This window comes from Aspergillus uvarum (assembly GCF_003184745.1).
Source record: "Aspergillus uvarum CBS 121591 unplaced genomic scaffold BO82scaffold_32, whole genome shotgun sequence".
In the NCBI taxonomy this organism is placed as follows: domain Eukaryota; kingdom Fungi; phylum Ascomycota; class Eurotiomycetes; order Eurotiales; family Aspergillaceae; genus Aspergillus; species Aspergillus uvarum.
The window spans coordinates 118,035-142,466 of record NW_020291329.1 but is presented as its reverse complement, the minus strand read 5'-3'; the positions used below and the strand labels follow the sequence as shown (position 1 = coordinate 142,466).

The 24,432-nt window shown below is 52.4% G+C and overlaps 11 protein-coding genes and 2 non-coding genes across 13 annotated transcripts; 7 read left to right on the top strand and 6 right to left on the bottom strand.

Annotated features, from left to right (window-relative positions):
- Positions 1 to 150: 150 nt before the first annotated feature.
- BO82DRAFT_285294 (GMC family oxidoreductase) lies at positions 151 to 2,167 on the top strand (the record flags this gene model as incomplete). Its single annotated transcript, XM_025631492.1, has 4 exons — positions 151 to 521; positions 574 to 603; positions 659 to 1,541; positions 1,598 to 2,167. 4 exons carry the CDS (start codon positions 151 to 153, stop codon positions 2,165 to 2,167), a joined length of 1,854 nt encoding a protein of 617 aa, XP_025491184.1.
- Positions 2,168 to 2,781: 614 nt separating this feature from the next.
- BO82DRAFT_354973 (flavin monoamine oxidase family protein) lies at positions 2,782 to 5,187 on the top strand. The gene is made up of 2 exons (XM_025635323.1): positions 2,782 to 4,500; positions 4,557 to 5,187. Exons 1-2 carry the CDS (start codon positions 2,814 to 2,816, stop codon positions 4,832 to 4,834), a joined length of 1,965 nt encoding a protein of 654 aa, XP_025491183.1. The 5' UTR covers positions 2,782 to 2,813; the 3' UTR covers positions 4,835 to 5,187.
- Positions 5,188 to 5,375: 188 nt separating this feature from the next.
- BO82DRAFT_t196 lies at positions 5,376 to 5,466 on the bottom strand. The gene has a single exon. It is a non-coding gene; the product is annotated as a tRNA-Phe (tRNA).
- Positions 5,467 to 6,168: 702 nt separating this feature from the next.
- On the top strand, positions 6,169 to 7,446 carry BO82DRAFT_375150 (putative aminotransferase; the record flags this gene model as incomplete). Its single annotated transcript, XM_025637463.1, has 1 exon — positions 6,169 to 7,446. The coding sequence occupies one exon, from the start codon at positions 6,169 to 6,171 to the stop codon at positions 7,444 to 7,446; it is 1,278 nt and encodes a 425-aa protein (XP_025491182.1).
- Positions 7,447 to 7,612: 166 nt separating this feature from the next.
- Positions 7,613 to 8,191, bottom strand: BO82DRAFT_285072 (GFA family protein; the record flags this gene model as incomplete). Its single annotated transcript, XM_025631483.1, has 4 exons — positions 7,613 to 7,863; positions 7,919 to 7,982; positions 8,041 to 8,087; positions 8,140 to 8,191. The coding sequence occupies 4 exons, from the start codon at positions 8,189 to 8,191 to the stop codon at positions 7,613 to 7,615; spliced, it is 414 nt and encodes a 137-aa protein (XP_025491181.1).
- A 1,018-nt stretch (positions 8,192 to 9,209) lies between these two features.
- BO82DRAFT_365431 (fungal specific transcription factor domain-containing protein) lies at positions 9,210 to 11,471 on the top strand (the record flags this gene model as incomplete). Its single annotated transcript, XM_025637003.1, has 6 exons — positions 9,210 to 9,284; positions 9,464 to 9,605; positions 9,728 to 10,097; positions 10,222 to 10,683; positions 10,735 to 11,032; positions 11,097 to 11,471. The coding sequence occupies 6 exons, from the start codon at positions 9,210 to 9,212 to the stop codon at positions 11,469 to 11,471; spliced, it is 1,722 nt and encodes a 573-aa protein (XP_025491180.1).
- Positions 11,472 to 11,566: 95 nt separating this feature from the next.
- Positions 11,567 to 12,563, bottom strand: BO82DRAFT_354969 (Auxin Efflux Carrier superfamily). The gene is made up of 3 exons (XM_025635322.1): positions 12,123 to 12,563; positions 11,878 to 12,058; positions 11,567 to 11,814 (listed from the first exon to the last, which is right to left on the bottom strand). The coding sequence occupies exons 1-3, from the start codon at positions 12,395 to 12,397 to the stop codon at positions 11,725 to 11,727; spliced, it is 546 nt and encodes a 181-aa protein (XP_025491179.1). The 5' UTR covers positions 12,398 to 12,563; the 3' UTR covers positions 11,567 to 11,724.
- A 1,032-nt stretch (positions 12,564 to 13,595) lies between these two features.
- Positions 13,596 to 13,669, bottom strand: BO82DRAFT_t195. Its single transcript has one exon. It is a non-coding gene; the product is annotated as a tRNA-Asn (tRNA).
- Positions 13,670 to 14,459: 790 nt separating this feature from the next.
- BO82DRAFT_97663 (uncharacterized protein) lies at positions 14,460 to 15,704 on the top strand. The gene has a single exon (XM_025641717.1). It carries the CDS (start codon positions 14,769 to 14,771, stop codon positions 15,432 to 15,434), a length of 666 nt encoding a protein of 221 aa, XP_025491178.1. The 5' UTR covers positions 14,460 to 14,768; the 3' UTR covers positions 15,435 to 15,704.
- Positions 15,705 to 17,447: 1,743 nt separating this feature from the next.
- Positions 17,448 to 19,100, top strand: BO82DRAFT_97735 (uncharacterized protein). Its single transcript, XM_025641718.1, has one exon. The coding sequence runs from the start codon at positions 17,574 to 17,576 to the stop codon at positions 18,819 to 18,821; it is 1,248 nt and encodes a 415-aa protein (XP_025491177.1). The 5' UTR covers positions 17,448 to 17,573; the 3' UTR covers positions 18,822 to 19,100.
- Positions 19,101 to 19,696: 596 nt separating this feature from the next.
- Positions 19,697 to 20,746, bottom strand: BO82DRAFT_354967 (uncharacterized protein). Its single transcript, XM_025635321.1, has one exon. The coding sequence runs from the start codon at positions 20,496 to 20,498 to the stop codon at positions 19,914 to 19,916; it is 585 nt and encodes a 194-aa protein (XP_025491176.1). The 5' UTR covers positions 20,499 to 20,746; the 3' UTR covers positions 19,697 to 19,913.
- Positions 20,747 to 21,703: 957 nt separating this feature from the next.
- BO82DRAFT_311651 (SDR family oxidoreductase) lies at positions 21,704 to 22,895 on the bottom strand (the record flags this gene model as incomplete). Its single annotated transcript, XM_025632413.1, has 5 exons — positions 21,704 to 22,155; positions 22,208 to 22,364; positions 22,415 to 22,522; positions 22,557 to 22,573; positions 22,605 to 22,895. 5 exons carry the CDS (start codon positions 22,893 to 22,895, stop codon positions 21,988 to 21,990), a joined length of 741 nt encoding a protein of 246 aa, XP_025491175.1. The 3' UTR covers positions 21,704 to 21,987.
- A 355-nt stretch (positions 22,896 to 23,250) lies between these two features.
- On the top strand, positions 23,251 to 24,092 carry BO82DRAFT_97645 (response regulator). The gene is made up of 3 exons (XM_025641716.1): positions 23,251 to 23,375; positions 23,433 to 23,565; positions 23,631 to 24,092. Exons 1-3 carry the CDS (start codon positions 23,350 to 23,352, stop codon positions 23,937 to 23,939), a joined length of 468 nt encoding a protein of 155 aa, XP_025491174.1. The 5' UTR covers positions 23,251 to 23,349; the 3' UTR covers positions 23,940 to 24,092.
- Positions 24,093 to 24,432: the final 340 nt, after the last annotated feature.

Here is a 24,432-nt window from a genome sequence, read left to right as displayed (position 1 = left end):
GAATGTGACTCGTCCAAATCCCGAATCCGTGTGTGGCTCAAAGCAGCAGTATAAGAAAGGGGGCAGGGGATGACCACCAGGAAGACCCTTCCTTGGATTTTTCCCGCATACCGGGCGGCGTACTGTACGGCTTTTCAAATCGGGCACAACATGCTGCTGCTAGTTGCCGTTTTTGCTCACCTGCTGCCGCTGCTGCTGGTGCTGGTGCTGGTCAGCCCTGTTTCAGGTGCCTGTGGTGAGGATGGGGTCTACGACTACATCGTCATCGGAGGTGGCACGGCGGGAAACGTGGTCGGCGCTCGGCTGTCGCAGGCTGGTCACAGCGTCTTGATCGTCGAGGCCGGCGGGATCTATGAGCTCGACAATGCGAACCTGACTATCCCCCTCATGTTTGGGGCCGTAACTGGAGGGAGCCCTGACACGATTGATCCCCGCGTCGATTGGGGCGTGATCACTACCCCTCAGCCTGGGGCGAACAACCGTCAGCTGCACTATGCACGGGGCAAAACTCTCGGCGGCTCGTAAGATGGAAATCCCCGTGTCGCGGTCAGCTGAGCTAATGTGGGCTTATAGGTCGGCGATGAATGCCATGCTATACCAGCGGTCAGTCACATGTCGATCCTTACACTTATGCAGGATTGTTAACAACGGACGACAGAGGTACCAAGTCGACGTATCACGCTTGGGCAGAAGCCGTCCAAGACCCCAGTTATGAATGGGACGAGATCTTACCCTTCTTCGAGAGAACCTTCCACTTCACACCCCCCAATCCAGACAAAGGCTTGCAGAACACGTCTATTCACTGGAATGCCAGTGCTTTCTCATCCGAGAACCCCGTCGAGGGCTCGATTCAGATCTCTTACACCAATTTCAGGTCGCCGTTTTCTACCTGGTTGAAATTGGGCTTCGAGGAATCTGGGATAGCTGAAACCAATGACTTCGTCAGTGGCAGTCTGATGGGAACGCAATATTCTGCCGCTGAGATTTCGCCGTTGGACGAGCGCCGTAGCAGTTCGGACTTTCTTCTAGGTCTTGCTGATGAAGAGCAGTTTTTGACTGTCTGCACTCGATCTCTGGCACGGCGCATCTTGTTTAATGACCAGCTTAATGCGCAGGGTGTAGAGGTTGAAAAGGATGGAAAGGTTTGGACGGCGTCGGCAGCGAGGGAGATCATTGTGTCTGCTGGAGCATTCAACTCACCCCAGATCCTCATGGTGTCCGGCATTGGAGCTCGCGATCAGCTGGAGAGTCTGGATATCCCTGTGCTTGTAGATCTGCCTGGCGTCGGTCAGAATATGTGGGACCATGTCTTTTTTGCTCAATCCTACCCGGTCGCCGTTGACACACTGACCAAGCTCTACACCGATACAAGCTACATGACTGAACAGATCCTGAGATACCAGACTTCTCACGAAGGACCCATGACCTATGCTCCCAATTGTCTCGGCTGGGAGAATCTCCCGGCTTCCTATCAGGCCGAGTTTTCCGCCAAAACACAAGAAGAATTGAGCAACTTTCCTGACGACTGGCCACAGGCTGAAGTATGGTCACCCCATGGGGGGGAATTTTGATCTATGGATTGCTGACGAAGGGGCAGTATATTGCATTCGACGCGCATGTTGGCAACTACAGCAATCCCGCAGAGGGTCAGCCCAAAGATGGACGACAATACGCCTCCATCGTCGGAGCTCTCGTGGCGCCAACATCTCGCGGAAATATCACCCTCATCTCGAACTCCACTGAGGATCTGCCGGTGGTCAATCCGAACTGGCTCACAAGCCAGACAGATATCGATGTTGCGTTGGCCATCTTCAAGCGAACAAGAGAAATCTGGGCTAGTGATGCCCTGCAGTCGATCATCACGGGCCCAGAGTACTATCCCGGAGCAAACGTGACAACCGACGAGGAGATTCTTGACGCCATTCGCAACTCTGTCATCACGGTGTGGCATGCATCCTGTACATGTAAAATGGGGCCTCGGGAGGATCCCATGGCAGTTGTTGACAGTGAAGCACGAGTTCACGGCGTCCAGGGACTGCGTGTGGTTGACGCGAGTGCATTCCCTATTCTGCCTCCTGGTCACCCCACTAGCACAGTCTGTCAGTTATTATCGCATCAAGGGCCATACATGAATCGTGCTAATCCCTTATACAGACATGCTAGCTGAGAAAATCAGCGCTGCTATTCTTGCGCAGTAGAAGAGACGGAAGTGTTGTTGACGTTGTGGACTAATAGTATCGCACCTGATCACCCACTATAGCGAAATATTATCAGTGCGCATCATGCGTCTTCCCAATTTAGAAACACCCGCAGTACGTCGCAGCACGTAACTCAAAAGGCGAAAGGTCCGGTGCATTCTCGCCTGGTCCTGCGGGAAAATAACTCCATTGGTCGGTTCTGGGCTTCACAAACCGGTGTTGCCTGAAGTTAGTCCTAGATTAAGCCATACTGTGCCACCGACCCAGACGACTCGGAGGCGATCGCCACCAATTCATGCATCACCGATAGAATAGAGTTAAGATTTGCCATGAGGGTCACCACTCCCTACCACATATTCAGTAACAGAGAAACGCAGAGCATGGAGCTCGATGCAAGTAGGAGTAAATGTAGCCGACATAGGGAGCTTGATTGGCTGTATGGAATGTGTTTGTTGACGGAATGACGTTGTGGTAATGGGTGCAACGGCTCAAGTAACCTAAAAAGTTATCAACGGTCAAAACATAAAGAGTTGAGATCAGCCTGTGTTGTACTCCAAGAGTAGGACATCATTATAGTAGCCTGGAACTGTTTTCCTTCTTAAGTATACTTTCAAGATGAGAATCAGTTTATTGTCTCTTTTTCTCCTCCCAGGCCTGGATCTCACCCAAGGCCTGCAATTCCCACTCGGTCGGGCAAAGGCACACAAAGGTCACTCAGACGCGAGCTTGATTCAATTTCTCGGGCCTTACCTTGTCGAGACTGGGTCTGTTCAAAACATCCAACTCAATTTCGCGCATGAGAGCTTTGCAGGCAAACTCCATATCGTTTATGGAGACTGTGATTTAGAACAAGCAGCCGAGGCAACTCAAATAGTGGGAAGCTTCGAGGTGCATAGTACGGAGCACCCAGATCGGCTTGTATGGTTCGTACCCTCCAATGCACAGGAATCACAATGTCTGCTAGCCTTTCACGGCTGCGCCGTGGTCGGTCGGTCGCCGCCTATTTCTTTGGAACAAGCGCCAGATCATCCTCAAGAGGAGTCTCAGATTGACAAGGACTCTGTAATCTGGTTCAATGCGGTCGAATACACCCGATCGCGATTCCACGCCAAGGCGGTGGTGGATAGCGCTGCAGCGAAGAATTCCAGTATCGCCATCGTGGGCGCAGGCATCGCGGGGCTTCTGACCAGTTATTTGCTGAGCTCAGTCGGACTGCACAACTGGCATATCCATGAGGCCTCCCAGCGTCTAGGGGGGCGAATCCGAACCAGCTACCTCAATGGCACCTCGCCCGAGGATTATCAATATTTTGACATGGGCCCCATGCGACTGCCCACCAAAATCAGATACACCGGCACCACCGAGGTTCTGCCGTTTGAAGATCACCGACTAGTGATCAGTCTTATTGACAGGCTCAATCGACTCAATGCCGACCACCACCCGGAGTTAAAGATGGAGTTCCTTCCTTTCGACGTGATTACTGATGAAGAGGACGGGCCGAGCCATACGCTGAAAGACCTGGATGAAGGCGATCAACAGAGGTATACCGAGTTCCTAGCTGACAAGATGTTTCAAGCCCACAAGGCTGCATTGGCTGCAGGAAGTACGCACTGGTCTGAAGGCGCATACCTGCGCCAGCTCCTGAGCCCGAAGGATCAGATAATTGATTACATCGCCGACCGGGAAGACACACCTATCTGGGAGAGCCTATACTGGAACAAGTATTTCGCTGCCTCCAGCTGGGAAACTCTGGACAAAGGTTTCGAGTCGCTACCCAAAGCATTCACACCTCATGTAACAGATAAGATCACGCTGGGCCGTCGAATCAGTGGGTTGAGCCACGACGTATCGACAAACAAAATCTCGTTATCTTGGCGCGATGATCCAAACGACTCGGAAACCGTGGCAGAACAATACGACTTTGCCGTTATCGCTGCTCCGTTCAGTATGGTGCGTGCCTGGGAGTTGCCGGAATACCCCGAGCTCCTTGGAAGAGCCATTCATCAGCTGCATTTCACACAATCATGTAAAGTTGCGCTGCAATACCGCACACGATTCTGGGAAGACGGCAAGAATGCGCAATACCGAGGCTGCGCCCGTGAGGACATATATCCTGGTATCGGCGATATGTGCTATCCCCCGTATCAAGTGAATAGCACCGGCCCGGCGGTGGTTCTAGCTTCCTTCACGACTGGTAATATAGCCCGGACGATGTCTGCGCTGGGAGAGGCAAATCACGTCGCTCTGGCGCAGCGGGGCATGGTTCACCTTCATGGGAAAGTTGCGGATGAAGAGTTCACCGGTATGTGGGTTGAATCTTGGCATTGATATGAAGATGACTGATTTCTGGTCTGATAGGAGTATACGAGCGTCTGTGCTGGGAAAACGATGAGTTCACAGGTGGGGCATGGGCATCTCCCCTTGGCGATCAGCAAGAAAAATTCCTGCCAGCAATTTATCAGACTGAGTCCAAGACAATCTTTATTGGGGAACATACGGCTTATACGCATGCGTGGCTTTCATCGGCCGTGGACTCGGCCTTTCGCGGCACGGTGCAGTTGTTGCTGGACCTGGGTCTGGTGGATGAAGCCAGGGAGATTGTGGACACATGGGGGGCAAGATGGATCATACTATGAGGGTCGCTTCAAGTGCTTGAGAGAAGAAGTAAGCTGGAGGTTAGATTTAGAGAGGATATGAAGGAGTACAGGTAAGACGGCGCTGGGCGTCCACGGTCAACCGACCGTGCGCAGTGGTTGCTGCATCCGCGGTACCATTTCAAGGGCGGAATTCAACCAGGCGGCAGGTGCATCGCGACTGTTCAGCAATCGATATAGAATATCCAGGGTCAAGACGGTGTGTATCTTGGTTTGGTTTGATTTGGTTTGCTTTGTAAATTTTTTCTGCTGGTTCTGGAAGTTACTATGCTGCGTTCCTCGGTAGTAGTGGTGGAAACTAGCAGTGCAAATATATTTCCCGTCGAATGTTCTGGCTACGATAGAAAACCTCGAGGAATAGGATAACTAGCTTCTCAAAGCATTTTCTTATCTAGTGACTGACACTTCTAAGTCCTAAAAAGCTAGCTCTAATCAATTTTGAAGACGAAGAGGCAAAAAAAACGAGATGATTTTGCGGTCAAAACTTGAGCAAGTGGATGCAAATAAAAAGGTAAAAACAGAATGGGACGAGCCGGGCTTGAACCGGCCACCTTCAGATTAATGGCCGAAGTTGGTACTTCAGTCTGACGCGCTCCCAGATGCGCCATCGTCCCAATTGTTGAAAGCTTGTTTTTCAGCTACGTATATATTCCATCATCACCACCTGCGCTGTGAACCTGGCTACTCTGCTTAATCTAAAGCAAACTAATTCTCTAGTAGCCAATGGTGACCATTTCAATCTCCCTACCCCGTCTCCTGCATCGTCCGCTCCACCCGCCCACTATATCTCGTCGATAGATAACATCACAAACTTCATGCTTGAGACTCTTCTGCTGGTCAAATCCCTCCTCACGCAACCATCTCACTTGGACATCCAAGTTTATAAACCAGGCTCTCAAAGATGTTTCCACGCACAAAATCCACTCCGTCTCCAACATCCCCACATATCGCCTTGGCATAACCTACCAACTTCTGCTGCTCCAAATCTCCAACTCTGGTCCCGCGCCTTACCGACCGAACCTGAGTCTGCGCCCTGCAGAAATCCGTCGATAAGATGTGACTCAATACCGGTTCTTGAATCCGACACGGACTGCTCCTCTTCAGTGATACGGGCCTTGCCTACATATTATAGCAGTGATAAGCATTTGATTGGACGCACGGGTCCTGCCAGCTGTGTTGATGCGAGTCATCGGCTGTCTTGAAGACCTCTAATACAGTCACTAGATCCGGGGCTCTCCTCGTCCTTACAACCTGCTACAACCCCAGACGTACCAGACCACACCGCCATGGCCTCAACAACACCCCCAACATCAGCGATGTCCCATAGGGCGCAGGATGTGATCCAGAAGGCCAGCAACAACGTCATATGGGACGTGATGAAAGATGTCTGGTGCGAGACGACCAACCCGAATGGTTACGTCAACGTCGGCGTAGCAGAGAACTCGCTGATGCACGAGACGCTGTTGGAACACCTGAACCGCGCCCTCGAGCTTCCAGCCAAATACCTCACCTACAACGATGGCGGCGGCGGTTCTGTGCGACTCCGTCGCGCGATGGCTGCGTTCATCAACCGGCATTTCAGCCCCGTCATGCCCGTGACGGCCGATCACCTCGTCGTTACCAACGGGGTCTCCCCGGCCATCGAACACGTCGCCTGGAGCTTTGCTGACCCCGGGGAAGGGATTCTCCTCGGCCGTCCATTCTACGGGACCTTCATTCCCGACCTCTCGCTCCGGTTCGGCGCGTCGGTGGTGCAGGTCGCCTTCGACGACTGCGACCCGTTCAGCCTCGAGGCCGTCGATAAGTATGAGCAGGCTCTCCTGCGATTCCAGACCGACACTGGCCGCAAGGTCAAGGCGCTGATGCTCTGTCACCCGCACAACCCGCTGGGACGGTGCTACCCACGTCATGTGCTGATCGCACTGATGCGACTCTGCCAGAAGTACCAGATGCACTTCATCAGCGACGAAATCTACGCGTTATCCGTGTGGGAGAACACTGTCGATCAGGTCCCGGCACCAGTAGCGTTTGAATCCGCCCTCTCCATCGACCTCACCGACATCATCGACCCCACCCTCGTCCATGTGCTCTGGGGCCTGAGTAAGGACTTTGGCGCTAACGGGCTTCGAATGGGGGTGATCATCTCCCAGTTCAACCAGGAAGTTCACACGGCTCTGGGCGGAATCTCACTATACTCGTATACTTCCGGGACGGCCGATCACCTAGCGTCACTACTCCTCGAGGATGTCGACTTCACGGAGAAGTACATTGCTAGGAATCAAGAGAAGCTGTCTACAACGTATGCGTATGCGACGCACCGCCTCAAGGAGCTGGGCATCGAGTATGCGCCTGGCTGCAATGCTGCGTTTTTCTTGTGGGTAAACCTCGGGAAGCGGTATGTGGAGCTACATCCTGAAGGGGCGGGAAGCGTAGTGGGCGAGAAGGTGATGCAGCGGCTACTGCAGAAGAGGGTATTCCTCGCCAGCGGTACGTTGTTTGGGTCAGAGAAGGATGGGTGGTTCAGGATTGTTTTTACGCATCCAGTGGAGTTCCTGGACTTGGCTTTCAGCAGAATTGCTGCTGCTCTAGAGTAGCCTACACTAGAGTTAGAATAAATTCATACATTAAATATTCTTTTGCAGAGCCTAGCTATATTAGCATGCTTGAATTTTGTAGTTCATAATCGAATAGACGTCATGAGTATTCATTCTGATAACTTCAAAACTTCGTATAGCATGAACAACTCGACTTACCGACCGCTTAACCAAAGCGCGGCTCCTGCTTGGCGCCCTCTACAGCAGCCAGATACGAGGGTCGATCCTTGACGTAGAACTCAATATCCACCTTCCCACCCAGGTTGGTGTCGCCGTTGTCCAAAGTACCCGCCTTGATCACGGTCTTATCGGCCATGACTTCGAGCTCAGTGTACAAGCTGGATCCACAGGTCGGACAGAAGAAGTGCTTGTTGATCTTTCCGCTGGCACCAACAACGTCATATGAGGAGGGTGTTCCTGTGAGCGTTAGGAATGATTGAAGGACTGTGACTGGAGTCTGTCTGCGCTGTACCTTTGGTGACTTTGAAGCTCTCGCGGGGAACGACTGCGTTGGAGGTGAAGGCGCCACCGGTCCACTGGAGGAGATTAGTTCAGCCTGCCTAATGACCCGTATGCGATTTCGTCTGGACGCACCTTCTGACAGTCAGTGCAGTGGCAGAGCGCTTTCAGGTACTCATCGGCTGCGGAAAACTCAGTTAGCTCACGGTCCTGTTTGGTTTGGGGTGAACGTACTCTCAGCGGTGTAGGTGATATTGCCGCAGAGGCAGCTTCCGGTGAGAGTCATAGTGCCAAAAGATTGAATAGTTGAGTTGGGAGGAGAAGATCAATTGGTGTGTTGAGAGCTGAGGGGCAGTTGCAGCTCCAACCTCAGCTGCCAGCTTTATATGACGATCTCCACCCCGCTTCGGAGCAGACACCGAGACACCGAATGCCCCTCAGCATTCCCCGGTAATACCGCCCCAGCAGCCCTGGCTCTGGCACCGGGATAAGGTACGACCTGCCATGCTTAAAGAACCAGGTTAGATGACCAAGCCACGCCCATGTCGATTGATCATGGTGACACGGGATATGGAAGAGTTGGTCTAGACTCGGTGATTGACCGTTCAGTACTGCACGCAGTGTGACTTAGCTCGCGCCGAGGGACGACGGAGAGTCGCTCCATTGACATGGCTGCCAGTATCTAGAAACGAGAAGAGTCAGCATTGGGCTTTATGTCTCAAGGAATCATGGAATCGAGATGCAGAAAGGGTATATTGACTTACTGGTAAATTTATAGCAGTTGCAACTATGTAAAGTCACAGTGAATCTTTTTAGAAAGTGACTGAGAGCGCAAGATGTCGGGACCGGGAGACTCAGCCATATAGAGTCAAATGATAACTGAGCTATAGCTGACCAGCTCCTGTCATCTTATACTTCTGTGCTGACTCCCAAGGTCCTTTGCAGCGAGGCCAATGAGTGAGTGCCTCAGGCACATACTCCAATGCCTGAGGCTCAATTCCGGACTCCGAACGCCGAGTCCCGAAGGCTAACCGGTTACGGACCAATGGAGGGGAACAACGATAAGCTTGACAAGTAAACATTCATGACAATGGCACGCCCAAAGTGCCACAGGATGCAGACCTCATGATATTACAGGCTGTGGTGGCTGGGGAACCTCGAAGAGTAGACAGGGGCTCCACCCCTCGCATGGTTCCGTACCATCGGCTCCATGTCAGTCCTGCATCTCCGAAGAACGCACGCCAACTAGATACCACACGTCAGATCTGGCCCTCGCAGTGAATCAGAACACCGATCCAGACACCATGGCAGGAGTAGGCAAGAACGTTCGACGACGAAATGGCAAGTTTGCTTCGTGTGAGCCTTGCCGGAAGGACAAGGTACGCTGCAACCATGGAATCCCTGTGTGCTCGCGCTGCATCCAACGGGATACGGCAACACAATGCTTCTATCATCCCGCTCCTTTGACGCGCAAGTCGGAGAGAAAAGACGTGAGAAGGAGCATTTCAAGCGGTGGAAATGCACAGGAGTGAGTGATGCTTTGCAACCTTGATCAAAGCTCTCATTGACAGTGAAACAAGGCTACAGGACCGACACGAAGCTAGGACAGACGCAATCGCGGTCGAAGGGCCGGATCGAGAATCGTCACCGTGCAAAGCGTCTGCGTGTAACCCTGCGATTGAAACACCCCTGCCTGCAGGGTATCTGGGACCGACCAGCTTTCTCGATGCGTTTGCAGAGGCTCGGGATACCGACAAGCAGCCGCCCATGCCCACCCAGACCCAGGCTGCAGAAGCACTGCCCGCCTACTGGGCGCACTAAGTGGCCGAGATCCTCCGCTGGCTGAAAGATCTGCCCATTATCGAGCATTTAGTGCAGGAGTATTACCGACTCAGCCAGTCGGCCGCCATACCCGCCCCGTTTATCCTGAACGTATTAGCCTCCTTACTAGGGGACACAACAACGGCCACGTCCGTTCTCAACAACACCAGCAAGCGCTTGACGATTCCACCGACAACAGAGGGTAGTGGATTCCATGAGTTGTTCACCAGTCGCCAGCTTCGACTCGAGATAATCGCCATTATTGGTGCCATCGCCGGCAAAGCCAGCTGTTTCGCGCTGGCTCACAGCAAGGTGTCCAGACATTTCGGTCCAGACTACCAGGCTCGTTTCCCTCGAAGAATGATGACAATGTGTGACACGGTCCTTCAAGTCTGTCGACTCCTTACGCCGACCAATGATCTGACAGTGTGGTTATAACACGAGAGCTTACTTCTGTCTGGCTTGCTGCATGGCGATACAAGTGCGCTAACCCAGAATCTGGCTTAGGAATGGAAAGCTGACGAATGGACCCTGCATAGGTTCTACAACAGGGCACCGACTTGGCGAGCTCTCCACTACCCTGTTTGAGCTCGGCCTCCACCGCGAATCCAAAGATCTCCCGATATTCCTCGCCGAAACTCGACGACGAATATTCGCCGCTGCGTACCAGCTCGACAAAACGGTTGCCACCTTCCTCGGCCGACCCCCGCGTATCTCCATCCGCCATTCCGACTGCAAGCCCCCACTGGACCTCGCAGACGAGATACTGACGGTTGACAACGCACACCTGCAACTAATCACCAGGACGCTGGACGTAAGCGGATGGAACCTCCAAGAGCCCCCGGTTTTCCAGCGAGCATCCTGGATCCGCGTACGGTTCGAGCTCAGCACACTGCGCGAGGAGATTCTCGAACTGTCTCTCCGCCCACCCAGCGCCGACACCGCCGCACAATTGAGGTAGCCCCTCGGCCTTCTAAACACACAATCGAGATATTAACCCAGACCTAGGAACATCTCCTTCCGCTCCAGAAAAACCTGGTCCTCACTGCCGAAGCACCTACGAACCCCCGCAACCGCATGGAGAGAGCCGGACACCCTCTCCGTCAGCGCGCGCCTCATGCTGACGGTCACCCTTCTGACGCACCTGTACGACGACTTCCTCGTGCAGAGGCTGCTTCTACGCGAAGACAATCAAGCACAAGGCCCACTGCTGAAGGTCAGCGCGCAGATCCTCTCGACGGTGTTGACGCTAGGAACATACGGGGAGGTTGCCACGGTGGACTTGCGTCGTGATTTCATTTTGGCTGTAAGACACGCTCTTTGGCAAAAAGCCTTCACATCTAGGTGACTGGCTGTTACCGTGTCCACAGATCCTGCTCTACGGCTTTCCCAGCGCCAGTGTGCTCGTGAAAGCACTGCAGACCCAGAGCCGCACGGGCCAGCCGCTTCCCTATGCAGGATCACGGGCGGCGCTAATCCGCGACCTCGGCGTCTTCCTGTCACACCTGGAATCCATCGCGAAGACAGACAAAGTGCACGGACTGCTGTGCGAGCGGACGAGTAAAGTCCTCTTGCAGATCTTGGATGAGGTGTTGGAATCGGGGCTGTCGAGCGCGCCGTTCGCTCCCTCGGAGATAGGTGATTTGCCGGATTTAATATCCGATGGGTTGGGCTTACTTGGGGACGAGATGGACTTCTGGGGAAGCGTGGAGCCGGGGATTGTGTTTGATCAGTGGATATTGTGATTTGGCTTGCATGTACTCTGGTGATCTCGACCCTAGGACTGACTCCGAGCTCCTGCTATCGTGGACTGCCCCAGGATTTGCTAGTTGGCTATATCGACAGTATGAATGTATTCAACTCTATATCTACCCCTATACCATCTGACCGGACCATAGCGTGTCCAACATCCTCTATCACCAAGATATATTCCCATATTTATATACTGCCCCAAAGACACAATCTGCACAGCCTTATACGTCAGCGCCAGGCAGTCATCTACTTGGCCGACTGCGCAAAAATCTTCTCCGAAGCGTGCAACGCCCCAGCTACAGTGAAGGACGTAAACGGCGAAAGACAATACTGGCTCTACAACCCCGAAAGTCAGCACGACCCGCAACCACACACAAGAGCACGAGAGGACCAACGTACCGTCAAAGCCTTGACAACCGTCAGCTTCTCCTCCTCGGAGACGTTCGCCAACTCGGCCAGCCCGGAGATGACCAACGACGGAGGCCCCGTCGGCATGAGCATCATACTGAACCAGAGAATGGGGTCATCGCCCAGCAGACTCGTCTTCGCGGCGAACACATACACCAACGAGATACTGATCCTAGACCCCCACGTACCGTCAGCAATGCACGTCACGCGCCCCAAAAAGGAAGAAGGAAACATACGCAGGCCATAGCACAAACCGCACGAGAAAGACAAACACGACGGCACGCCAGGGCACGTGCCCGCTCTTCGCACTGCGTTGAATGTTCTGGAAGCTGACGCCCAGCTTTCCGCCCACGATGAACAGCTGCAGGGTAGTGAACAGCTTGCCAATGTTCTTGATGCTCAGCACGAGCCAGGCATTGAAGATGCCCCCGTCCTCGTTCTTGTTGAAGAACGCGCGGTGCAGCGGCGGTGTCAGGCCCAGCAGGCCGCCGAGGAACAGACCGAGCAGCATATTCAGTACTGTGGGGCTGTCGAAGGAGAGCGCCTCCTCCTTCAGCTTGTCAGGAAGCAGACGGAGGAGCGGGGCGCAGGCCGCGCGGGACTTGCCCCGGATCTGCGCGCCCGTCCGCCGGACGGACGCAGGAAGCAGCGGACTCTGCTCATCCGCGCCATCCCCATCATCTCCCTCCCCCTCAGATCGGCCTTCGCCATTACCCCCCTCACCCCCCTCGGCATCTTCACCCCCGGCATCTGCCTGCTGCAACAACTTCGGCCCAACCACATACGTCAGAAGATTACTCACCACCGCACAGATCAACAGATAACTCTGCGACCGCTCCACCGCATCGGACACAGTATCCCCAGCTTTCAGCAACCGCTTCAGACTCCCTGTACTCTCCAACGACTGGATAAGCAACAGCGGCAGCGCAGTGGTATTGTTGAACGCGCACGCGGCCGTCACCCAGGCAGGGAGGCGCAGGACGCGCTCGCCGAGTTTGCCGATCACCAGGGAGACGAAGACCACGATGGTGCTCCAGACTACGGCCATCAGTATCTCAGCCCATCCACTAGCAAACAAGGGAAAAGGCGAAGGGGAACATACCCAGGATAGGAAGATAGTTCAGAATGCTAGAGAGATGCAGATTCGACCCGAGGTTCACGACCATCAATGCCGGGAAGAAGAGTTTGATTCCTAGACCCGAGACATCCTTGATGGAGGTCTCGCTGACGAGGCCGGCGTAGCGAGCGATGACGCCGTAGGCGAGCGTCAGCAGGACGGAGACGCAGGCCTGGAAGGCGCCCAGGAAAGAGGTCCCCAGGTCCTGGAAGGAGAGGGACATCGGAGAATGATAGCGGTTTGCGATTCCGCGTGCGTTGGAGATACTGAGATTCAGATACACGTGCGTGTAGGATAGACTTCAGGACAACGGAGAGTCGAATGGGAATGTGATTGATACAGGAATTCCGGGGGGGAAGATGGAAGGTGGTGGTGGGTGGGAATGACGTATGCTTTACGGGGGATGATGAGGGGATCCACTCTTCCGGGGTAAACAAGCTTTGCGCCGGAGATTTCAGCGTCAATGAAAAGTTAATTTTGTGCCACCATCCATATCATGAGATGTCTACTGGTAGAGTTGTACTACGGATGTTTGTGGGTGTACAAGGGTGGAGCAAAATGACTTCTTCCCAGAAGGAAAAAAGAAATCAAACGTCCTAGGAGAGGATCGAACTCTCAACCTCACGATTAACAGTCGTACGCGCTAACCAATTGCGCCACCAAGACGATTTGCCGAGAGTTTTCAACTGACTCTGCAATATACCCGGATATTGATGATTTGCACTTATAGACACCACCGATCGCAAGTAGTCTGCGTCCTGCTCCCGCCTAAGCCAAACAGCCCACTATACTATCTGCACTAGCCTTACATAGAAGACTAGAGCGACTCTCAAGGTGAAGTATTAGCGGACAAAACATCTACACCTTGTGATAAGTCTTTAAAACTGAAACTGGGCTCTGGTATTGCCTGTCCTATCCTGTGCCGTGCACAGCCACAAGACTGACATGTATATGCACCGAGTCTAGAGCTATACTACACAGCAAATGCTACAGAGTAGTACTTAACGTAAGCTTAATAGTACTAGGAGTAGGTACAGAGCAAATAAGACATTCCCAGTCATTTCTCAAACCTAGATATAGGAAGGAGCACTTTGCCAATTCAGACAAGTGAGACTTAAAAGAAGTTGGCGAGTCAGAAGATGGCATGGCTGCTGATCCCAGCCTTGGTGGCTCTTAGTCTTACATCGAGTCAGAACAAAACTATGAGCAAGCCCAGAGTAAGCTTGAGATCTATAGAAAGTCAGTAGCAAGATTCAAATAGTTGTTGCAATGGCAGTCATGAAAGGATTACCAGTGGCCCTTCAAAGAAGATTCCTGCCACTTGTTGTGAACGTGCAGAGGAGGCCGGCCTGTCGTAGCCGTGTTAGACCTGATACCTGTTGATAGCATTAACAATGAATAACACACGATCTAGGACTAGAACTGTCCACTGTGCAGCATTGTTGTTCCCTATCAAAGTACCACCCATTCACTCTCCGACTGATTTCTGCAAAGGCATTGCTAGTGAGAAAACAAAGAATTCACCAGGCCTACCATAACACACAACTCTCTCCACAAGGAGAAGATGGATATCTCCATCAAGATCACAAAGACAGTCACAAACTGCCCATGCCGATAAATCTTTTCAAGAGAGACACTTTGAAAGATACATCAAATAAAACCTCAGCCCTCAACCTGACTGCATCACCACCCTACCATTGGTTTCATCGTCGACGTCTTCTCATCTTGATATCTACAAGATATCAAACCGCCGACATCACACAAAATGCAGGTCTTCCAAGAAAAACGCGACAGGCTCAGCACCCTCAAGGGCGAAGAGTACTTTGAACTCCTGGACGAAATCCGCCAGGATGACGAATGGTACAAGGAACTCCGGGACGAAGTGGCAGGCAACATCAGCCACAGCGACAGCAGACTCAACCGCATCTGCACGGTCCCCGCGGAACATCTCAGTCCAGAGAAGCACATCCTCGACCCGGCGGTGCTATATAGCGTGGTCCCCGTCGAATATAATGGCCGGGGGGTGGATATAGAGATCGCGGGCTGGGCGGTCTTCGAGGCCACGGGGCTCGCTATCTTGACCCGAGTGTATCATATCCCCGGCATGTATGGCACCCACCAGGACTTCCTGCCTGACGGGCGCCGATGCTGGACCGTGATGCAGTACAAGGGCACCAAGCTGAACCCGGAGCGGTTCCCACAGCTCCTGCGCGAGGCGGACTGGTTTATTATCCCTGCCGGTGAGTCAACTCCTGCGACTGACTTGGAAGGGGATGAAGATGGGAAGACGCAATCTGACAGTGATCAGATAAACGACCAAGTTCCCAAGTCCAAGGCGACTCCTGATGGTACCGGAGCAGAGCGCAGTCTTGTGTTCAGATTGCGCAAGAAAGCTTTGTCGATCCGTCAGAAACGCTCGCGCGGAGCCTAAGCTTGATTGACTCCGGATCTTTACAGACAAAGCATACGATGATGCTCTCATGATATGAAGTATCAGATGGATTTGTGCGCTCGCCGTTCATGTTAATCCTCTTGTGCATCATGGTAGTTTCCTTTTCCCAAATATCATATCCAATCACCAACACACTTCCCTGTTTTAGTACACTCTCTTACCATTTAGGGGTCATCTGCCGTCAATTTCTTTTGTGTTTCTTACAGCATTGACCAGAGCACGTGCTGTTAAAAAGTGCTGTGAAAAATAGACTAGCTCTATCTTGTAATATAACTCGGGCAGGGGCTGCGGATCAATGGTATGGTGGAGGGACTGGTAGTCATGATTAGTTATTCCAGCCAGGACTCAATGATTGAGGGGAAATGAAGTGCCGTAAAAACTAATCAAAGCCCGTCTTGAGCGACGGCTGTCACCAGCCTGTGAGCCATACCGCAAACGTTCATCATCACTACTCCTCTTACTGAAAGCGGGTCAAGTCTTCCAGTCAGGTGTGTGCAATGAAGGTTTGTAGATTGCAAGATGGTGATATCCTGGTTGACTTCCGCCCCCAAGAGAGTGTGCAACCTAGTGTATACTCACCTCGTCTTGGCAATATTAGCAATCTTTTATGGTCGAGCACAGCAACCAGAGTTTCCGGGTACCACATGTTCAAGGTATGACCTACAGCAAGCACAGCCCGCATGCCTCAGAGGCCCAAAATGGAGACGATCATCATATTCCGCCAAGAAGGGGAGGGGTAGTGCGAGGTTCAAGGGATACCCCTGTCGGAACAGATTAGTGATCAAATAGGAAGGACTGTACCTGTCACAATCAATTTAATTTGAACGGGACACTGGAGGCTAGGCCAGTGATCGAGGGGAGGTTGCTATCGGCCACAGCTCTAATTGCTGACATGCCAGAGCCCAGAGAAGCAGAACATCCCAGCCTGCTTGGCTGTGTTGCTTGACTCAGTCTCGAATGATGTGTGATTGGAACATGTCTCAGACTCCAAGGCCTGCCACAGAGCTTGAGTAGGACAACGGAACCGGATCATGCGCGGTCTCAGCACTGGCAGGTACACGAGGACAAGCTGAATACCTATCTATGATTTCCTGGATCAGCTCGCTTAACGTAGAAACCTTGTTGCCATGCGGTGGTCGCGGAGATGCACGTGGAAAGGGCAGACGAACCCTGTCTGGGGCAGCAAGGAGAACGGGGTTTCAGCCTTTGTCTCGAGTACCCTAGTGCTCATGGAGAGTTGTGCGACCAAACAGGTCCAGACGTACACGAGTATAACGAAAATAAATTGCCATTAGATGAGGGCTGGCACCATTGAAGAAAAACATCCGACACGGTGGAGACTTACTTTTGGCCCCCAAGTAGTGCAACAGCCAATGTGGAGGAGTGAGGGTGGACAAGCGACATCCACCTTCGTGCCTCTAAGCAGGCCCGGAAGGCTCTAAAATAGTGCCGGCAAGTCCATCCTTTCCTCTTAGGGACATCCTTCCTTCAGACCTGCCGATCTCCACTTAGTCAGGGTCAACCCCAATGCTTCTCAACACTCAATTGATCCAGCCGTGAATCCCCGTGCAGCTCCGTTATCTTTCTGCTCCACTTTTCTCTGCTCGCTGACCACCTTCTGCCATGGTCGCATTCTTCACGCCTCCTGTCAGCATGCCATGTGAGGGAGGAAGGGTTGGTCTCGCTTTTTAGCCGATAGCATGTCCGAATTTGACTTGTGTAACAATCAACACAGCGGAATAGACCATTGAGCGTGGGAGAATCGATAGTAAGACCCGGGAAAGACACAATTCTGGTGGATCGAGCGTGCCGCAAAAATGGCATGGCACTAGATGGACGCAGTGTTTTGATCGTCAATTTCACCATCTAACCGCGCTTGTCTCTTTTGAGCGACACTTTGTGCATGAAAAGCCAAGCGAGCTGAGTCCGTCGCGAATTAGTGTCTGCTCCATGTGAGGGGATGTACTGTACATAGCGGCAGGGGAAAGACAGAATCTGATTTATACCGCTGTCTGTCCCGAGACAGTCGCTGAGCAATCCGCGCGTCTTTTGTGCCAAGTTCTTGTCCGCTCTGCGCTCATAGCAGATTCTTCCCTCGAGTAACAACCTGGCTGATGCATGATGGCCGGCAATGGTACCGAAACAGCGGGCTGGGTCGACGCGCCCAATGTGCGCGGGTCGATAGACATCCTGTGGTCATGTGCTTTGGTTTTATCGACAGCTTTGTACACCGTTTTGCATTTGAACATCCCTGGTCCGAACGATAGCTTGATGGTGACAATAATGCGCAAGATACGCTGGGGCATGCTGGCTATCTTGGCTCCGGACTTACTGGTGTACTTCTCGGCCATGCAGTGGGAGGCCGCACAGCAAGCCGTCGAGCAGATGCATCGGATGGGACACAAGCACTGGACGCTGAAGCACGCTTTTTATGCCAACAGCGGAGGCTTTGTTCTGCGCTCGATCGACTACCGCCCCTTTCCAATCACTTCCGCAGCCCTCCAATACCTCGTGGAGGCAGACTATATCGAGTGCCCAACTATCACTGAGGAGGAGATCTGGGACAAGAGCAAGGCCGATGTCTTTGCGAAATGTGTAGCCTTGGTCCAAACCGCTTGGTTGGCGGTACAGGCGATCGCACGGGTCATCCAGGGGCTATCCGTGACCCCGCTGGAGCTCTTCTCGCTCGGATTCGTCCTGTCGACTATGATGAGCTACTATTTCTGGATGCACAAGCCGCAGAATGTCAGCGTACCCACGTACATCGACCTCAAATACGGAAGTGTCAACGCCATCCTGAATCAGGGTGGTAACGTCTCCGTGGAAGATTTTCAGCACACCCCCCTAGACTTCGTTGAGAAGCCGATGCAGCGGTGGCACCGTCGGCCCACGCTGGAAAAATTCGGCCTGGAGGAGGGACCGCTGCAGCGCATGCCCGACGACAAGATTCCAGTGATCAACATGCGCCGGCAGACTTGGATTTTGGTGACGGTGCAAGCGATGGTCCATCCTGCCATTCATTGTCTGGGATGGAACCACCTGTTCCCGACCCCGACGGAGAGGCTACTGTGGCGTATCGGTGCCCTGGTACTGGCGTCCGGACTTCCGCTCGCTACCACGGTGCGGGTGGCTTTGACGGCTCTGGGGTTCAAGGGTCACCGGTCGCTGACCTATATTTGGATTCAACCCACAGAGCGACCGCCAGGATGGCGACCGTGGGTGCTCGATATAATCTCCACGCTTATCAGCATGTGCTTAGTTCCTGCGCGGTTGTATATCATCGTCGAGGCGTTCATCAGTCTGCGGCGACTACCGGTCAGCTCGTTCCAAACGGTGGCATGGACGGGCTTCATTCCACATGTGTGAGAAGTTTGCACAACTGGCGATTATTGCTTGCCAGAACAGCTTGTGACTGGGGAAGGTACGTGCAAATGTCACAGTCTAGAGCAGAGACGGTTCTAACAATCCTCTGTCAGCTTGTTAGAAGACACACAACTGAAGTTCAACTTTGTTCCAAGCCATGCTGAGAGTATACTCCAGTATCAATGTCATCTCCCACGAGTTGCGAGAGTCGAGAGCGACGATAATTGCAACGAAGACTGGGCACAATAAGCTTTTCACCTACCCCGCACAATCCTTCGGAATAGCAACAAATCCTGCACGGGGAAAATAGTCCCGTGATCGAGCCAAGGAGTCGAAGGATTCAGTGACGGAATCGATCCCCAGTCTCAGGGTCCTGGCAACTGTCCGGACGGATTGACCGTGGCGCTGCGTTCCTACCTGTTGCTAGCCTCACCCACCGAGCCGTGTCCGCAATATTATTGCAGATATCATGGTGACTTCAATTCGACTGATAATGGTGATGATGGTGATGGAGAGACCGAGGAACGAAGATTAATGAATTGATAAGTGCTATTATTAGCATGAAGAAAGAAGGAAGGAAGGACAGAAGGAAAGAGGAAGAGCTGGTGGAACGAGCCAGACGTGCTGCGGTTTCTTTGTCCGTGACTATAATTAGCATGCTTTTTTCAACGCCAGACTTTCTATTGACTGCTCTGACTCTGGAATCATACTTTTCAATATTTTTAATGTATCATCAAACCCGAGTCACATGTTGTTCGGCACCCGATGTCAAATCCATCTTCACAACCTAGACATTTACAAGCCTCCCTAAGCAACTTCTACCTTTCCCGAAGCGGGTCTCTTGGACAGCTCAAATAGAGCAAAGAATCCATTCTATACTCTGGAAGCTGACTATAGTTTCGCAGCTCACTATTCCACTTCCTTGATTATATTTCTCCGTGAGAATGCCTAGATAGACGCATCTTCGATCAGCTAAATCAACAGACACAACAGCCCCGAAATCCCCCATCACATTACTATATAACACGATCATCGTCCCATCATACCAACCACATGCAGACCCCAGACTACTGGGTACTCCTGAGAAGAGGTGGATCAGCAGTTATAGATCAACTTGAACCCAAGATCCGCGCCCTGCGTGAAATCCACCTGTCCCTCCGCCCCCTGCCAATCGCTCAGCAGCGCCAAGAAGCTCATCGTGTTGGAGCAGGTATTCGACGCCAGGTTCTGCTGGGTCAGGGTGGTGGTCACCTCCGTCGGAAACTGAAAGGTAGAGACCATCTGGCCGCGGGTTGGTGGGTTGTTCCAGGTCGGTGCGTTCGCGGCGGTCCAGGCGTTGGTCGTCCAGAACTCTGCCTGGTTGGAGCCCTTGGCGATCTGGTTGGCTGCGGTCAACGGTGGTACATTGACCTGGAGGGTGCAGCCGGTGGCCCCGGCGGGGATGTCGGTAAAGGTGAATGCAGATATCTTCTTGTTGGTCACTGAGGAACCTGGGGAGCCAGAGCGCCGGAGGGTGAATCGCTGGCCGACGTTTGCGGTGCTCGGGTGGGCACTATCGAGGACATCGATAGAGGAGGGAAGAATAGTGGTGCAGGCGCGAGGAACGACGTCGCCTGCAGGAGATGGAGCTGCGAGAGCAAGAGTGGCAAGGGCTCCGAGGATGGCGATGATTTTGGTCATTTTGATGAAGGATGGATGAGCAGGTTTAGAGTTGATGAGCGAATAGTTTAGTTGTAGTTAGGGCTTGGGAGTGATTGCTTGATCATTTGAGATGAGTGACGGTAGATGGCCGAGTGAGCTCTTTTTATATCTTTCGATATAGTTGGTGAAAGCGCACTGTGTTCATCGTAGGTCACATCGTGGTTGTGATGAGGTTGCTATAATGGGAAGCGAGGGTTCTGAATGCGGAAGCTCGTATACTTCCCAACGCGGAGCGGATAATACGAGTCCTGACCGAAACCCATCCAGTGCCCGAAAACCATTCTGCGAACTCCAAACTTACCACCCCAGATCCATTGATGATAATTCTGGCAACATACTGTCTAGACTCAACGCGTAGTGTGATGTCAACGAAAGTGGCCTTCGCTATGGTTACACAATATTGAAGGGTTGGTGATTTAGGCGGTGCACAGCGGCTAGCGTGGCTTCTGGCCAGATCTGTCCGACGTCAACAGCACCCTAGATTCGTATTCTGGCATGTAGACCTGAACAGTCAGATGCAGTGTGACCTTGCCAAGAAGTAGATGTCTCAGTCAAAGCTATCCACTTCAGCAGAGATTGTGCTCAAACGAGGGACTTCGAGCCAGAATGGGATGGACCGTATGTGACCTGTCAGATCGAGATCACTATCAAGGGGGATAGGATCCATATATAATTCGAGGAATATCAATAATCAAGACTCAAACAATCAATGGCATTAGAAGCAAGGAGTCTCGTCTGGTTCGATGATACTCGGAGTAAGACAGGCAAGGCAATGTCAAGATCTGGTGACTGGAGGTTTCATTAAGGTTAAGAGGCCAGGGATTGATCCGTAGGGAGCGATATTGCCGTGCGATCGACAACACCCCGCTTTCGAATCTCCTTTGACGTACTTAGGCCAGGCAAGTCTTAATGTAGCATCAAAATACCTTAATTGTCGAGCGGGGGTATTGAGTTTGTAATTGTAAGCAAGTGGTTTGACAGACATACCTTCTTCCAGCTCTCCTCTGGGTGGGGTTGCATTGGCCTCAACTCTTGCATTGCCCGGCATTCTCTGAGTCTACCTCGGCCAGTTCACCAGTCGCATGACAGCGTACTCGGCGCAGAGTTAACCAACCGTGCGTATACGATCATCACCGTGATCCTTCAATTGCTAATACAATTTTTGATTGAGAGGTAGTGTAACACCAAAAAGAAAAAATTCTAGGGAGAGCAAGTCGATGGCAACAGACCACAGCCAGCAGGAAGATGAGACGGTCGATTGGATGTGGAAGAAGAAGACAACAATTCGCGACGCTCAAATAAGTCGAAGCCAAATGGGTACATTGCTATTCGTGGTGCTGGAATCGGAGCAAGGCCGATTTCAATCACCTTCCAAATAAAGTCGTTTTAGTCAGTACTGTCTCTTCTTCGAGGAAAATGTTGTGGGTATTCCACTTTTTGGCCTCTGAGCATCAGGCACCGATTCTAGCTACCATGGCACCTCGGCGCCATCGTAGAAGCCCCACCCATCCACAAAGATATCATAAAATCTGCCGTTGTGGGCGCTTGTCGCAGAAGAAATGAGATCGAATACGGCGGTGGCGCTCTGCTCGGGCGTTAAGTCGGCATTGTCGCCTCCAAGACCTGTTCTTACCCACTGCATATAGTGAGGACTCGAACACGAGACATGATAAGTAAAGGTGGCTTACACCAGGTGAGATGATCATGAAGATAAAACCTTCTCGAGCAAAAGACTGGGCATATTGTACGGTCAACATGCTGAGGGCCGCCTTGGTGAACTTGTAAGCCGGGGCTGCGGCACGGACAAATCTCGACGCCCTGGCGATGGAGCCAAAGGTGGAGGACCTGGGATCCCACATTAGCGTTTAACCATAGATGAGCAGTGGAGTCCGTACACGTTGACCACCTTCTTCAGAGTACCTCGTTTCAGCAATGGCAAGAAGGCACTTGTAACCATATGGGCGCTGGTCACATTGGTGCGGAACGTGGAGTCTAAGTCTGACCTAGCTAAGGGTTAGTGAATATCTTTTAATAAACTGAGTTGATATAGCGGCCTGTCTAAAATTGTAATGTCTCAATCCCAACGGGTGTAAATGGCATGACACCGGCGTTGTTAACTAGGACGTCGAGTCCCCGACCAGCCAAGACCTTCTCGACGGTCGCAGCTGCCGACGCGATGATTCGGTCATCGGTGACATCCATCTTAACCTGATGAACGCGCCTATAAGACTGCGCAACCAATTTTGTCAATGCATCGGTCTGTGTTCGCGCGGCTGCAAAGACCACTGCCACTTCTGTACTCGGCTTGGAAGCCAGAAGACGGACCAAATCCAGCCCAATCCCTCTTGAGCTGCCCGTAATGAGATAAGATGACATGATGCAGTTCAAGACAGAATGACATTTGCTTTGACAGATCAGGTATCGAAGGTGACTTCAAGGAGCTCCTTATTGATCGCATTGGAAGGTGTAGGTATGCTTAACAATCGAATGCTGTGAAACCAGGTATAGTCGTTGATGCCGGCGGTAACGGAGTCAATGCAGCAGTTAATTGGAGACTTGGAGAAAAGAAGCTCGACCCTTGCCTCTATGTGATGAAATTTTAGACCTACGCGACGTCTGCTATCTACACCAAACTACATCAAACTGCAGGATGGTCTTTACCCACGCCAAGGCCACACCTGATCCGATGCAGTGCACGGACCAGACACAGCCTCATCAGCTTTGATAATCTCATCGGGCGACAGACCCTGCTCACTTTCACTTCTGACAGCCCACTTCTGGCAGTAACGCCAAACCTCTTAGATGCACCAGCGATCATCAGGACCTGAAAATGCAGCTCCTATTCGTCGAGAACAAGTAGACTCCCCCACTGCGCAGCTGCAGCAGGTACGATTCCTAACTGTTATTATCTAGTCTTGCCGTTCAGAAGTTGTGTCATCGTATCGGCCAAAAGCTAGGTTGCGAGGTGGTTGTCATCGGCTCTGGCACAGCAGCCCTTGACCACTTGGCCATGGCCCCTACATTACCACATATCATCTTCATAAAGGCGTGTTGCCGGGTCACCCTATCGTTTACTGTTCAGACTGGAACGACCACTGACACCTCGTATAGACTTCACTTCCAGGACTTAGTGGCTACGAGCTGGTCCGCATCATCCGCACGCAGCCACCTTTCTGTAACGATCCCCAACTGCAATCGATTCCGCTCATCGGACTGACGGCGTCGGCGTCCGGAACCAACCTGTCTCGGGAGAGGGCAACGGGCTACAATGACTTCCTGCGCGTTCCATTGCGGGTAAGCACAGTAGGAGAGACAATCGGTCATTGGTCTCATCGACAGATTATGGGTCCAGCCGATGTGCCCGCTTGGCAAATGAAGGCGTGGCATAGACACCACCGTGGGCCGCGATCACGGTTGTGATACCCGTCTGTGATGAAGGTGGAGACAGATGATTCGGAGACTAGATCAAGAGCGACTGCTGCAGGATGTCAGTAGATGGAGGGAATACAATGCATTCAGCTCACGGTTTCTGCCAAGCCTTTCGACGTGTAGTCAGCCGTGACTGTGCGTAGGCCGATTCCTGACTGGTGTGACACAGGGAACGAGTTCATTGAGCAATAGACCCGAGTCAGGGCAAATAAGAGGAAACATGGTTCATCGTCTGAGCACTTTCCCATCTGGACCGGACGACTCGTGGTGGGCCCGCCACATAACCTTGGACAGCCTTACGGAAGGGCGTTGTTGGCGCGTCTTGATTCACGTGGGCGCATTCTTGGCTGTCTGCACGCCAATAGGTGATCCTCCCGAGTCATCAAGCGCAGGCCAAGAAACTGGAAGCTTTCGCCGTGGGGACAGTTGATGGATGGGAAAAGCATCAACAAACACCACTGCAAGAGATGAGAGCGAAGATAAG

Bases quoted from the DNA above. Each gene is read 5' to 3' on its own strand.
- BO82DRAFT_97735 (XM_025641718.1), top strand. From the start codon at position 17,574: ATGATGGCCGGCAATGGTACCGAAACAGCGGGCTGGGTCGACGCGCCC.
- BO82DRAFT_354973 (XM_025635323.1), top strand. From the start codon at position 2,814: ATGAGAATCAGTTTATTGTCTCTTTTTCTCCTCCCAGGCCTGGATCTC. The intron at 4,501-4,556 runs GTATGTGGGTTG...CTGGTCTGATAG, and splicing joins TGCGGATGAAGAGTTCACCG to GAGTATACGAGCGTCTGTGC.
- BO82DRAFT_354969 (XM_025635322.1), bottom strand. From the start codon at position 12,397: ATGCTGCTCGGTCTGTTCCTCGGCGGCCTGCTGGGCCTGACACCGCCG. The intron at 12,059-12,122 runs GTATGTTTCCTT...GTGGGGGTCTAG, and splicing joins CGGTTTGTGCTATGGCCTGC to GATCAGTATCTCGTTGGTGT. The intron at 11,815-11,877 runs GTACGTTGGTCC...TCGGGGTTGTAG, and splicing joins CGGTTGTCAAGGCTTTGACG to AGCCAGTATTGTCTTTCGCC.
- BO82DRAFT_97663 (XM_025641717.1), top strand. From the start codon at position 14,769: ATGCAGGTCTTCCAAGAAAAACGCGACAGGCTCAGCACCCTCAAGGGC.
- BO82DRAFT_354967 (XM_025635321.1), bottom strand. From the start codon at position 20,498: ATGACCAAAATCATCGCCATCCTCGGAGCCCTTGCCACTCTTGCTCTC.
- BO82DRAFT_97645 (XM_025641716.1), top strand. From the start codon at position 23,350: ATGCAGCTCCTATTCGTCGAGAACAA. The intron at 23,376-23,432 runs GTAGACTCCCCC...GTTATTATCTAG, and splicing joins CTCCTATTCGTCGAGAACAA to TCTTGCCGTTCAGAAGTTGT. The intron at 23,566-23,630 runs GCGTGTTGCCGG...CACCTCGTATAG, and splicing joins CACATATCATCTTCATAAAG to ACTTCACTTCCAGGACTTAG.